General features: G+C 46.9%; 1 protein-coding gene across 1 annotated transcript; it reads right to left on the bottom strand.

Annotated features, from left to right (window-relative positions):
* Positions 1-250: 250 nt before the first annotated feature.
* On the bottom strand, positions 251-10,522 carry CCDC201 (coiled-coil domain containing 201). The gene is made up of 5 exons (XM_061198227.1): positions 10,512-10,522; positions 10,024-10,062; positions 9,727-9,865; positions 3,161-3,643; positions 251-337 (listed from the first exon to the last, which is right to left on the bottom strand). Exons 1-5 carry the CDS (start codon positions 10,520-10,522, stop codon positions 251-253), a joined length of 759 nt encoding a protein of 252 aa, XP_061054210.1.
* Between the last annotated feature and the right edge of the window lie 3,800 nt (positions 10,523-14,322).

Raw genomic sequence — 14,322 nt, 5'->3', positions numbered from 1 at the left:
TCCCCTCATCTCAGCTGGCGCCTCTGAAAGCCACGTTTGGAATCTGAGTAACAAGATCATCAGCCAGTTCCTCCCAACCCACCCAGAGGTACAATATAGGTCAAGGTTGGACCCAGAGCACGTCCTGAGGAAGGTGTGGGGTTTACAGACAGACAGACAGACAGACAGACGGTCGGATGGACAGATGTGTAAGTCAGGCCGCAGCAGGAGCTCCTGAGCACAGCTGCGTGCTGGTCCCGGGGCTGAGCGCTCAGTCGTCTTCGATGGTGAGTTCGTGCTGGGTGGCCTCCTCGATGCTCTGAAGCAGGTTGATCTCCCACTGCCTCAGTCGCTCTGTCTGTTAAAAGAAAGGCATCTCTGAGGTCTACCTTGCAGGAGCACTGACCTTTGCTAGAGACAATCTGTGTAGGAAAAGCAGATGCCCACCCAGGGCTGCAGACCCTCACACGGGTTGACTTTCAGGCACCATCCAGGACTCACAAGTGAGAGCTGGCCTCGCCGGCCTCCGCGGCTCTGCCCCCGCACGCCGGGCACCATGACCCCAAGCCGGAGCTAGCCACCTCCCAGAGGACCGAATCCCAGTGTGGGGACAGGCAGGTATGTGAGCGGGTGCGGTTAGGACCCCAGGATCTGGGTCTGACAAGGGCACAGAGAGGTCACTGGGGAGGGGACGTCAACAAGGAGGGACCAGCGAGGCATGGGCTGGGAACGTGAGGGGTGGTTGGCACCTGCAGATGAGTGTCTGTGTGAGGCTGTCTAGACAGGCCATTTTCCTGCTGTGTTTTCAAGGGGCTCTTCCAGAGCTGCTCAGGGCAGGGGAGGGAGGGAGAGGGTCCCCAGGACAGCGCGGGGAAGATGGGAGCAGGATGACTTAGGTTGCTGAACGAGGCAGAGGCACATAGAAAGTGGAGGGGGGCAGGGCTCAGGTGGCTTAGCCAGATCCCGTGGTGTTTGGTGTGGGGACTGGCTCTCAGAGGACAATCGTGGAGGCGAAAGGAAAGAAGGCTGGGGTCTGCCGGCCACCGATGGCAGGCCCACTGTGGGTCAGGGTCCTCCAAATACCCTGAAAGTATAAAAATAGAGGCAAGCCCCAGGGGCAAAATGAGGAATGGGAGAGCCTGGTGCTGTGGAGGACTCAGTGTCTGTCCCAGTGATTGAGGAAGAGGGTCTCTGCCTGCATGGAGGGGCTGCACTGCTTCTGGGGACCCAGGCTCAGCTGGGGGCAGGTAGGGTTTGTGGCAATCTCCCCCCCACCAAAAACAGTGAGACCTGCAGGCCCCTTCTCTTCTTCAGCTCCAGAATATTCCAGCCAGGCTCATGCTTCTCCTGGCAGAAGGACATTAGCTTGTGGGGATACTGACCAGCGAGAGGAAGCATCTATCCTGCAATGGAGAGGCAGCCAAGGCCCCCGGGCAGCCCCCGGTCGACAGGACCCACCCAGAAATGCACACGGAGCTTCTGATCTGCTGGTAATTACCTGCTCCTGACTACAACCAGGCACGGTCCTGAGACTCAGCAGGGTGTGGAGGGTGGCATCAGAAAAACCCACTCCATGAGCAGCGGCCCCAGAAAGGCAAGTGAAGCCAAGCAGAGGGGGCAAAAGGCCAATGAGAGGAACTTACGGGAATGAGGGCACTCCTGGAAAGTCAAGTCGTCCTGCAGTAGGTAACCTTGGAAGGTAGAACCGAATGACACTCTGAAGAAGTAGGGTGAAAAAGTAAGACAGGAAAGAGAAAAGAGACCCCTAGGCAATGAAGATGACACAAGTAAATGAAAAGACATTCTGTGCTCATGGAGTGGAAGAATTGATATTGTTAAAGTGTCCATGTCACCCAAAGCCATCTACAGATGCAGTGCACTCCCTATCAAAATTCTAGTGGCATTTTTTACGAACAATCTTAAAATTCATGTGGAACCACAAAAGACCCCACAGAGCCAAAACAATCTTGAGAAAGAACAAAGCTGGGGGCATCATGCTTCCTGATTTCAAACTATATTACAAAGCCATAGTAATAACAACAGTATGGTATTGGCATAAAAACAGACACATAGATCAAAGGAACAGCATAGAGAGCCTAGAAATAAACCCATGTATATACGGTCAATTTAGGACAAAAGAGCCAAGAATGTACAATGAGGAAAGGACAGTCTCTTCAATAAATTGTGTTGGGAAAACTGGACAGCCACATGCAAAAACAATGAAACTGGAACACTATCGTACACCATATACAAAAATCAACTCAAAATGGATTAAAAACTTGAATGTAAGACCTAAAACCATAAAAATCCTAGAAGAAAACATGGGGGTAAGCTCCTTGACAATGGTCTTTGTGATGATTTTTTTATTTGACACCAAAGCAAAGGCAACAAAAGTAAAAACAAACAAAAGTGGGACTATATCAAACTAAAAAGCTTCTGCTCAGCAAAGGAAACCATCAACAAAATGAAAAGCAACCTATGAAATGGGAGAAAATATTTGCAAATCGTATCATATCTGATAAGGGGTTAATATCCAAAATAGATAAAGAATTTATACAACTCAATAGCCCAAAAGCAAACCCAACTTAAAAATGGGCAGAGGATCTGGCGTGAAAGGCAAGGCGGCAGCGCCCACAGCAGTGCCCCTTCCCGAGAAGCTCCTAGAACATCAGGTCACCAGAAGGACTAGCTGAGGGGCTGGGAAGCAGAGCTCACAGCAGGAAGGGACCAGGAGACCCTCTACCCACCAGGACCCCGAGGTCGGCCAGAACAGGGGAGCAGGGGAGGCTGCAGGGGCTCGCGGCTGAGAGGAGGACAGAGCACGGGGCTTTCCGGGGACTCTCACCCTGTGCTGCCTCATCCCTACAGCACGGGAAGGCAGACGATGCTAAGGAGTTTGGGGAGCACATGGGAACTGTGGGAGGCACATATTTCATGGCACAAGCAAAGGTCCTCCTCGTGGGGTCACGGGGACCCCTCAGAGTGGGGGAAGGATGGGGTACAGGCAGGGCCCCGAGCTGGACGATCTCCTCCAGTCCTGGTGACCTCATGATGCCCAGGCCAGGGGCCCATCAGTGAGGAACGGGCAGCGTTTGCTCTCTCAGTTGTCACCAGGCTGCTTCCCAGGGGGCCTTGGGCAGGGACCCAGAGCTCCAGGGGATGGGTCGGGGTCAGGTCCTACCGCAGCAGCCAGCCTCTTCAGGTCCCGTGGCCTCCTCCTGGCTGCGTTCGGGATCCCGGGCAATCCCAAGTTTGGTGGCGATCTCCTTGCTCGGGGGGACCTGCCCTGCTGCTGCTGCTGCAGCCGCCGGGTGACCGAGGCTGGCACGGGCGGATCTTCCTCAAAAGCAAAGGGGTCTGAGTTGGATCCTAGCTGCCCACTGGGCACCTCAGAGGCCCGGATGGTGGAAAGCCGCCTCTTTCTGAGGGGGGCCTTGGGGCTGAGCCCTCCCGGGGACGAAGGGAGGTCCCAGGGGGAGCGCACAGGCAGTGGGGACCCGCCTGCAGAGCCCCCTTCCTGGTGTGAGGAGACATCGCCCAGTAGCTCTGAGTGCCAGCTGGGGGCAGCTCCCTCTGGGGTGCTGTGCTTTAGGACCCTTGTCAGGGACGTCCGTCTGGTCACGGAAGAAAGGCTCTCATCCTCAGAGGAGCTCAACCCAGGAACCTGCCAAAACAAAGCACAGAGGTCACCATCCTAGAAGGTCACAGCAAGTGGAGGCTTGGGCCGGGCACCAAGCCCCCCCGGGCACGTTCCTGAGGTACAACCACCGTGAGGCAGACGCTCCAGTTCTGCCCCAGCGAGGGAAGCTTCCAGCACCAAGATGAAACCCAGCACAGGACAAGACCACACTCATGCTGTGCCTGCCTTTTCACTAGCTTTGTCTTTTTTTGGTGAAAATTTTAAGCATCCGTCAGGAAGATGGTTTTTAAGGATAGGATTGAAAAACAGATGATGTTCAGGTAATATTTTTTCAGAAAAAAAAAAGTTTGAAATGTCAATGAAATCATCTCAACACTGAAACTCAACATGAAAAAACAAAACTGCAGTTTTTGGTACGCAAGTGGAATTGTGTTGTACAGGTGCAGGTGCTGAGAGTGGGGTGAGGTGTGATGCTTTTGAAGAGCTTGATAATATCCCAGTGCCAAACCCCATGACAGACAGCAGCGAGTCCATCATGGCCACCTTTTTTCTTCTTCCAAAATAAACCCTTGATTAAACCATTAGAGGTGCTGAAAATACAGTCTAGGGAGGGTTTCCCATGGAAACATTTATTCCATGGGGTGTGCTGCAACGTTCAAAATCTGTTCTCCGGGATTTCTCACAGTATTCTTATGAGGTGGGTGTGATCTTCATCAAGGAACTGAGGGGAACGTCAAGGCAGGGTGGGGTGAGTGACCAGAAGCAGGTAAGCAGAAGAGACGAGCTGTGGATCAGAGCTGGTGACGCCCACGTCTGTGGAGGTCTGGCTTCATGCACCAAGATGCTTTGAGCTCCGCCAGAAAGCAGGGAGGAAGCGCCCCCTCCTCCTGGGAGTCTGAACTGATCATGATCGTTTACATGGCGTCTTCTGTGTAGCCCTTGGGGTCCTTTTGAACATTGTTTCCTTTAGCAAAAATGCTTAGAATGGATTAACGTAACTCTAAATAAACTTGAAAGATAAGATTTACTCCAGAGAATGAGTTGGTATCAGAAACTGCCAAACTGTCTTCCAAAGTGTCTATGCCATTCTTCCATCCCTTCCATCCCACCAGCAGCGAGGGAGAGTTCTGGTTCCTCCACATCCTCACCAGCATTTGGTACTGTCAGTTAAAAAAAATTTTTTTTAATACATTTATTTATTTTATTTATTTATTTTTGGCTGTGTTGGGTCTTCGTTGCTGCGCTGGGCTTTCTCTAGTTGCGGTGAGCGGGGGCTACTCTTCGTTGCGGTGCGTGAGCTTCTCATTGCAGTGGCTTCTCTTGTTGTGGAGCACAGGCCCTAGGTGCACGGGCTTCAGTAGTTGTGGCACGTGGACTCAGTAGTTGTGGCTCGTGGGCTCTAGAGTGCAGGCTCAGTAGTTGTGGCACACGGGCTTAGTTGCTCCACGGCATGTGGTATCTTCCCAGACCAGGGATCGAACCCGTGTCCCCTGCATTGGCAGGCGGATTCTCAACCACTGTGCCACCACGGAAGCCCCTAAAATTTTTTTTAAATTTCAGTTTTCTAATAGGTGAGTAGTAGTGTCTCATTTGCATAGTAGTTTTCATTTGAATTTCTGTAATGTCTAATGACATTGAACATCTTTTCATTTACTTACCATCTATTTATCTTGTTTGGTGAAGTAAAGTTCAAACAGCTGCCACATCAAATGCAAAGAGAAAAAACTCACCTATTAAAAGACTCTCAGATTGGATTAGAAAGAAAATCCAACTCCACACCGTACACAGCAGGATGCACTGAAGATGAGGTGCTCAGAAAGTTTCTTAGTAGAATGATGGCAAAGACAATCAGAGAAGAACAAGTGAAAAAATTCAGGGGCTTCACTACTTATATTGGAAAAGGCTGAATTCATGGCAAAATACATTAAGACCACAAAAGTACAGTGTAATAAAAAATAAAAGCCAAAATGCTTTTGTTATAATTATCTTTGCACCAGACAATATAGCATCAACACTCACAGAGCAAAATCCAAAGAGAAATAAGGAGAAACAGAAATAAAGTAGTAAGGATAATTCACTTTTTTTTTTTTAAGCCCCTGCTAGATCAAGGAGAAAAAGAAATGATCCAAACCCCTTGGAAGATAATCAGCACTTGTCAAAAGAGACTAAGTCTTCCTACTTCAAACAGGGACTGAGATCTCAGAATAAAGACGTGGGGTGAGGGGGAAGGCTGGGCTTTTACAAAAAAGAAACTTCAAGCGAAGATATTCTTATTAACAGGAGCTACTTTTAACTAACCCATTTATGAAAGTGAATAAAGAGCCAATAATTCAATTTTGGAAGTTTGATGTTTTTTAATAAAATGATATTGTAACATATTGACAGCTTACAGAAAAAATGATTTAGTATTGTCTTACAAATATATATACAAAGCTTACAGATAAAAAACTAGTATTGTTTTAAAAAGATGGTCTCGACATACATATGGGAATATCATGTGGGAAAAGATAGGCTTTCAAAGGAGTAGGGAAGAGAGGTTTTTTTTCTCTTTCTCTTTGCATGTTGTTCTGACTGGTCAGTCATTTGGAAAAAAACCAAAACAACAGTAAAACCATGTTCCTACCTCATAACTTATATAAAATAAATGACAAGGGACTGAATATTATATTCTTTAAAAATTCATAGATTACTAGGAAAAAGCAGAATAATTTTTAAAAATCTAAAACAAAGTTGGATTCTTATTCACATCATTCATCATGATAAATTCCAAATGGATATTTAAATGTAAAAAAGCAAAGCTATATAAGAATTGGAAGGAAACAGTGGTGAATTCCTCTGTAAATCTGTCAGAAATAAGGCTTTTTAATGATAACTCATAATACAGAAGCCATAAAAGAAAAGAATAAGTTAAACTAAATGTAATTTTTTTAAAAAGATGATATACTAAATGAAAAAAAGATAAAACACAAGTTCTAGAAAAGATAAATAAGGGGTTAATTTTCTAATATCTAGGAAAAAACTGACAACCTAATGGATAAACGTGCAAGAACCCTTAACAGTTTTATACACAATTTTCTTTTTAATATACGGATAAGGAAAGATCTCTTTGTTTTAGGTAGAGTCCTTTTGTACAAACGGAGGGAAAAAAAGAATCTAAAGAAAGTTCCAGAAGAGGCTAAAAACATGATGTTTACTTATGCTGCGGGCTGGACAGAGGGTGGCGGGAGTCACTGTGTACCTGTTTATGCTTTTTTATTTTGAAACCATGGGCACGTATTACGTCTTTACAAATGAAAAAGAGAAAAGAAAGCCCTACTTGGCTGGTGAAGAGACAGGCACACCGAGACTCAGAAATCCCCCCAGGAATCCCCTGGTTGGGAGGGAAGTGGTTGAGGGGTCCCGAGTCAGCTGGTGCCTCTGGAGCCAAAATACAGGGTTATGAAGGTCAGGTTTTGAACTTCCCCTGGGGCCTGCGACCTAATTGTGCAGCCCCACTTTCCACTTCGCTGCTGGAGCAAGGCGTTGCATGGGTTCCCCTCGGCCGGCCGTCCACTGCTTCCCTGGGCCTCCAGGCTTTCCCCAGAGAGGCCGAGACCCAGGACGGAGGGTTTGGGGGAAGAGGGGCGCAGGGGGCAGCAGAACAAGGGAATCCCCTCTGATGTCTCTGGGATGGCGCACTGGGTGCCGTGCCTGGGCAGGCGGGGCCTCTGAGCACAGGTCGCCCGTCGGGAAGAAAAGTGGGCCTGGGGCTCAGGACGAGGGGAGTCGTGCAGCGACTCGGGCCGAGGACCCGGAGGCCCCCTGATGCCAGCGCGGGACCTGCCCGACCCACCCGGGAGCTCAGGCGGATCCTGACACTGCCTCCGGCGGCAGGAGCGGGTGCCCCCCTACTTCGGCCGCCTGCAGCGCCCCTCCCCTCCTGCCTGGTCCCCGGCACCCCGCCAAGCCCCCACCCCCCAGCCCCATCGTGCCCCGGCTTACCTGCGCCCCGGGCACACCCAGAAGCCTCCCTCTCCACCGCCCCACCTCGACCCTGCCTGCGCGTCCGCATCCCGCCGCCTCTCCCGCATCCCTCCGCCTCGCCCCCATCCCCCCCCCCCCCGCCTCGCCCGCATCCCTCCGCCTCCCCCCCATCCCTCCTCCTCGCCCCCATCCTGCCCTGGCCTACCTGCGCCCCGGGGTCCATCCTGCTTCCCAGCGGGGACCAGATGCCTTGGCGAGCTGCAGTGCACGGCGAGCCCCTGCGCCCTGAAGTACCCGCGGTGCCCACACGGCAGGCCCACGCAGGCGTGCAGAAGCCCACCTGTGTGTAGTCTCCCCTTGATGACCCCGCAGGCGCAAGAGCCACGCAGGGGTGGAGCCCAGAGCCTTAAGCGGCTCCACCTGGCAGGTTCCTCTGTGTGCAACTGGGCTGTGTGTCCGGGCCTTCACGAAGTCAGGGCCCACGGGTGCCCCCAACAATGAGCCAAGGGGGTGCCCTCACGGCGTGCCAAGTGGTTTACCAACATTGCCACCACATCCTAAAGGAGTGGAGATCATCGCCCCACCTTAGTCCCCAAGGCATCGAGACCAGAGATATGCCCTGTCGTGACTGGAGTGCAGAGTCAGAAGGTAGGACAGCTGAGGGTGACCCAGCAATCGGACTCCGAAGTCCCAAACGAGCTGATTGGAACCACTCCAGGGCCTGTTGGAGCCCCCAGCTGGGCCCAGCTGCAAGTAGGTCTGCACGGGGACCCATAATTGGCATTTCTAACGACTCCCAGGTGACGCTGAGTGAATGAATGGTAACACCACTTCAGAATACTGGTCACTTAACACACCAAGCTCCCACCTCGCCTTAAGCATCTTGGGGCGTGGGGAGGGGCTGAAGGGAGGACGCAGCGGGGAAGAGCAACAGCTGCCAACCTGAACCCGCAGCCTGTGAACGTTGGTTCTGAGACATGATCTCAGCCTCAGAGGAACCCAGAGCAGCGTGTTTATTATCCCCATTTCAATGAGGAGAAGACTAAGCCGCGAGGTGGGGGGGGCGTAGCTGCTCAGGATCATTTATGGGCGCCTAGCAGAACCACTAAATCCTCACCCTCTGAAAAGCCTGTTCTCAGGAAAGATCTGATAAACTCATTCACTCTCAGGTGTGACTAATAATACTTTAAAATGAACAACAACAAAAAAGACGAGAACCCCAGACTGTCTGACTCCAAAATCAGCACTCTTTGCCCTTGCTACTCTTCTGGTATTTTTAAAAAGTATTATCCATCTGAACTTTGCCACTAAGTTGCTGTGTGATTTTGGGTGGTTGGATTTTGTCCCCGTTCTCTCCTTTGTCTTTAAATTGAGGCAGTATCTGAGGTCACATCCTAATGCTTTGAGACCCCTGAATCCTGGAGGCGCCCAAGAGTGTTGAAAGCGATTGTCAGAGACAGGGGTTCTACTGGGGACGCATCCCCTTCTGTTAGCACAGACCATCACACTGGGGAAGCTCTCCAGGTTCAGGTGCTGTGGGTGGCGGCAGGGAGCCCTCGCCACCCTGCTGCTTGGGCTCTTGGTGGCCACAGCCCTTCCGGAGGGCAGGTCAGCTTTCAGCGTTGGGTGCAAGGCTTGAGAGCACGCACGACCTTTGAAGGGGCAGTTCCACTTATAGAAGCATCAGGAGACAATCAGACCAAGTAGTCACTCATTCCCTGTTACGTCTGTGGAGTGTTAACTTTAAGAGCCCTGATAGAAGTGCACACACATCTAAGGGCAGGAATGCTCTGCAGCCAGTAATCTGTGTGTCAACATGTGTGTGTACATGCGCATGTATGTACACACATGTATGCTTGTGTATGTAAATACACACTGTAGGCACACTGTGTTCATCATATATCAAATGAAAAAATGCTGTAGAACAGACGGTATAGTGTGATCCCGTTTTAAAAATCACACATATACACATCATACACACACACACACACACACACACATCCAAAAAGAGATTCATGGAAATGGGAACATTGGTAATATCTAGGAGGTAACATGATGGGAAATTTTAACATCACTTAAATCCATTTTACGTTTTTCTAAAAAGAACATGTAATTAGTAAATAATAATTAAAAAATAAAGTCACCTGGTACAGTCCATCATTTTCCAGATGGGGAAACTGAAGATTGCAGAGGGGAAGAGTTTGCCCAAAGTCCTGAAGTGAATAAGGTGGGAGCTGCCAGGACACTGTCCAGCATCCTGAGATCTGGCCCAATGTTTTCTTGCTGCATCAGTCCACCCCCAGGGTCCCCCTGACGTCATGGCACCTGGGCACACTGCTTTGAGCATAACATAAGGCTCTTCTGTTTGTGTTTGTGAATAAAAACATTGTGAAATCTTCAGTGTGTGTCCAGAGTTGCATTAGTCTAGCACACAGTGTTACCTGTCAGCAGTGCCCTTCACTACAACATCAGGCAGCCCTCTGGGGAGAGTGAGGGGGCCTGGGCATGCACAGGGGCCCTGAAGGGACTCCAGGCCTGGCCCATGGCAGGAACTGACCCACACCCTCCAAGCTCCTGATCTTTGCCCAGAGCCCGCTACATTCCTTGTGTTGACTCCCAGAAGCCCGAATTCCCCTCGCTGTGCAGGTGAGGACCTGGAGAGGCTGAACTCAAGTGTGATTCAAGTCCAAGTTGCAGGCACGTACATGCCTGCTAGTCTGTCACACTGAAAGCTGCATTACGGACACAAATAATGCTCTTGGTGTAAGAAGGGCTGCTTCAGAGCCTGGCTCTGGTCATTTAGAAGGTGTGGGCCCAGGACAATGAGAGTCACCCCACTGTGTGTTCCGATCACGTGTAGGAATTCCTCAGTACGGTGCTTGGCACGTGGTAGATACTCAGCAACGGGCAGCATCTTTGGTCAGCACACCTGCTGCCCATGCTGTTAGAGTTGTCATGCTCTACTAGTGGTTTCCATTTCCACTCACACTGGTGCCTCTTCTGAACTCCAGCACAATGAATTACTTATTGTTTCTGTATTGTATATATTTTTCTTTTCTGTATAGTATGATGTTTTGGCACCTTACAAACCTTTCTGGCTGGGAGAGACTGGCCCTCCCTGGCTAGCCAATTCTTGGAGATAGAAAAGGGCTCATCCAGGAGCATGTTTTTGATATGTGGGGACAAACCAATCCAGAGTCAGGCCTATTCTATCTGGGCTGTGCTCCCCAGGAGGCAAAATTCTTCTGCCTTAATCACCCCAGGGCCAGGTACCAGGCAACCAGAGGCCAACTCTATAGCTTAGAGCCACCAACACTATTCAAACTAGCCAGTCCTAAGCTCTTCACCTTGCCCTGCCCTGCCTTTCCCAAGGAGACCCCAATAAAGGCCATGGCCTTGGCTCTCCCCTTGCTCCCATTCTCTACCTCCTGACCACTCTGGTGCTTCCCCTGTGGCTCTGCATGGTGTGCTGTGGCTCCTGCATCCAGGGCCTCGGAGTAAAATACATGTCTTATTTCTAAGCCTTATTCACATCTACTCCTGTGGCCCATCAACTTTACAATTCCATATGTAACACATAAATTCTTAGCACAGTTTCTACATAACCGATATGCTCAAGGTTGCCTTTGACCCCAGGTTATAAATAAGAGGCTAATAGTTGGTACTCTTTGTAAAGCACCACTGAGGAGAAGAAACATGTAAACTTCATTAACAAATAAGTACAAAATATCATAGTACAAGTACTGCTTTAAAATTGTTCAAATTTGCAAAGAGAAAATGCCAAAATACTCTCCAAAACAGAAAGCACCAGGTCCACATAGACTTCTACTGAACATTTAAGGAAGAAATTATACTAATTCTCTGTAACCTTCCAGAATATAGAAGCAGAGGAAAGAATTCCTAGCCCATTCTATGAGACCAGCATTACCATAACACCAAAACCAGATGAAGACAATACAAGCAAAGAAAACTACAGACCAATATCTCTCACTAACATAGAAGCAAAAATCCTCAACAAAATATTAGCAAATCGAATCCAACAGTGTATAAAAAGAATCATATGCCTTGACCAAATGGGATTTACCCCAGGTATACAGGCTGGATCAACACTAAAAAATAAATTAATGTAATCTAACACATCATAGGCTGAGGAAATACCATACAATAATAACAACATATATAGAAAAAACATTTGACAAAATCCAACACCCATTCATGATAAAAACTTTCAGTAAACTAAAAAGAGAAGGGAACTTCCTCAACTGTAAAGAATATCTACAAGAAACCTACAACCAAGTCATACTTAATGGTGCGAAGCTCAAAGCTTTCCCCATAGGATCAGGAACATGGCAAGGATGACCTCTTTCACCATTACATTTCAACATTGTACTGGAAGTCCTAGGTAATGCAATAAGAGAAGAAAAGGGAATAAAAGTACATAGATTGGGAAGGAGGAATTCAAACTGTGTTTATTTGCAGATGACATGGCAGTCTATGTTAAAAAAAAATCTGGAAGAATCAACAAAAAGAATCCTAGAACTAATTAGTTATTATAGCAAATTTGAAGATACAGGTTAATATACAAAAGGCAATCCCTTTTTTTCTTTTTTTGAATTTTATTTTATTTATTTTTTATACACCATGTTCTTATTAGTTATCTATTTTATACATATTACTGTATATTAGTCAATCCCAATCTCCCAATTCATCCCCCCCACACTTTCCCCCTTTGGTGTACCTACCTTTGTTCTCTACATCTGTGTCTCTATTTCTGCCTTGAGAATTGGTTCATCTGTACCACTTTTCTAGATTCCACATATATGAGTTAATATACGATATTTGTTTTTCTCTTTCTGACTTACTTCACTCTGTATGACAGTCTCTAGGTCCATCCACATCTCTACAAATGACCCAATTTCATTCTTTTTATGGCTGAGTAATGTTCCATTGTATATATTGACCACATCTTCTTTAACCATTTGTCTGTCGATGGGCATTTAGGATGCTTCCATGACCTGGCTATTGTAAATAGTGCTGCAATGAACATTGGGGTGCATGTGTCTTTTTGAATTATGGTTTTCTCTGGGTATATGGCCAGTAGTGGGATTGCTGGGTCATTTGGTAATTCTATTTTTAGCTTTTTAAGGAACCTCCATACTGTTCTACTAAGTGGCTGTATCAATTTACATCCCCACCAACAGTGCAAGAGGGTTCCCTTTTCTCCACACCCTCTCCAGCATTTGTTGTTTGTAGATTTTCTGATGATGCCCATTCTAACCGGTGTCAGGTGGTACCTCATTGTAGTTTCGATTTGCATTTCTCTAATAATTAGTGATGTTGAGCAGCTTTTCATGTGCCTCTTGACCATCTGTATGTCTTCTTTGGAGAGATGTCTATTTAGGGCTTCTGCGCATTTTTTAATTGGGTTGTTTGTTTTTTTAAAATATTGATCTGCATGAGCTGTTTATATATTTTGGAGATTAATCCTTTGTTGATTCATTTGCAAATATTTTCTCCCATTCTGAGTGTTGTCTTTTCATCTTGTTTATAGTTTCCTTTGTGGTGCAAAAGCTTTTAAGTTTTATTTGGTCTCATTTGTTTATTTTTGTTTTTATTTCCATTACTCTAGGAGGAGGGTCAAAAAAGATCTTGCTGTGATTTATGTCAAAGAGTGTTCTTCCTATGTCTTCCTCTAAGAGTTTTATAGTGTCCTGTCTTACATTTAGGTCTTTAATCCATTTTGAGTTTATTTTTGTGTCTGGTGTTAGGGAGTGTTCTAATTTCATTCTTTTACATGTAGCTGTCCAGTTTTCCCAGCACCACTTATTGAAGAGACTGTCTTTTCTCCATTGTATATCCTTGTCTCCTTTGTCATAGATTATTTGACCATAGGTGCATGGGTTTATCTCTGGGCTTTCTATCCTGTTCCATTGATCTATATTTGTGTTTTTGTGCCAGTACCATATTTTCTTGATGACTGTAGCTGTGTAGTATAGTCTGAAGTCAGGGAGTCTGATTCCTCCAGCTCTGTTATTTTCCCTCAAGATTGCTTTGGCTATTCAGGGTCTTTTGTGTCTCCGTACAAATTTTAAGAATTTTTGTTATTGTTCTGTAAAAACTGCCATTGGTAATTTGATAGGGATTGCATTGAATCTGTAGATTGCTTTGGGTAGTAGTCATTTTCACAGTACTGATTCTTCTAATCCAAGACCATGGTATATCTCTCCATTTGTTTGTGTCATCTTTGATTTCTTTCATCAGTGTCTTATAGTTTTCTGAGTACAGGTCTTTTACCTCCTTAGGTAGGTTTATCCCTAGGTATTTCATTCTTTTTGTTGCAATGGTGAATGGGATTATTTCCTTAATTTCTCTTTCTGATTTTTCATTGTTAGTGTATAGGAATGCAAGAGATTTCTGTGCATTAATTTTGTATCCTGCAACTTTACCAAATTCATTGATTAGCTCTAGTAATTTTCTGGTGGCATCTTTAGGATTCTCTATGTATAGTATCATATCATCTGCAAACAGGGACAGTTTTACTACTTCTTTTCCAATTTGGATTCCTTTTATTTCTTTTTCTTCTCTGATTGCTATGGCTAGGACTTCCAAAACTATGTTGAATAATAGTGGCGAGAGTGGACATCCTTGTCTTGCTCCTGATCTTAGAGGAAATGGTTTCAGTTTTTCACCATTGAGAATGATGTTTGCTGTGAGTTTGTCATATATGGCCTTTATTACGT

Source organism: Eubalaena glacialis, chromosome 8 (assembly GCF_028564815.1).
Source record: "Eubalaena glacialis isolate mEubGla1 chromosome 8, mEubGla1.1.hap2.+ XY, whole genome shotgun sequence".
In the NCBI taxonomy this organism is placed as follows: domain Eukaryota; kingdom Metazoa; phylum Chordata; class Mammalia; order Artiodactyla; family Balaenidae; genus Eubalaena; species Eubalaena glacialis.
Note: the sequence above shows the minus strand (reverse complement) of the source record. Positions and strands in the feature narration are given on the sequence as shown.

Excerpts from the sequence above, each read along its gene's own strand:
- CCDC201 (XM_061198227.1), bottom strand. Across the intron at positions 9,866-10,023 it reads GTGAAGGGCACTGCTGACAG|CAAGAAAACATTGGGCCAGA; the intron begins GTAACACTGTGT and ends GGACTGATGCAG. Across the intron at positions 338-3,160 it reads TGAAGAGGCTGGCTGCTGCG|ACAGAGCGACTGAGGCAGTG; the intron begins GTAGGACCTGAC and ends TTCTTTTAACAG.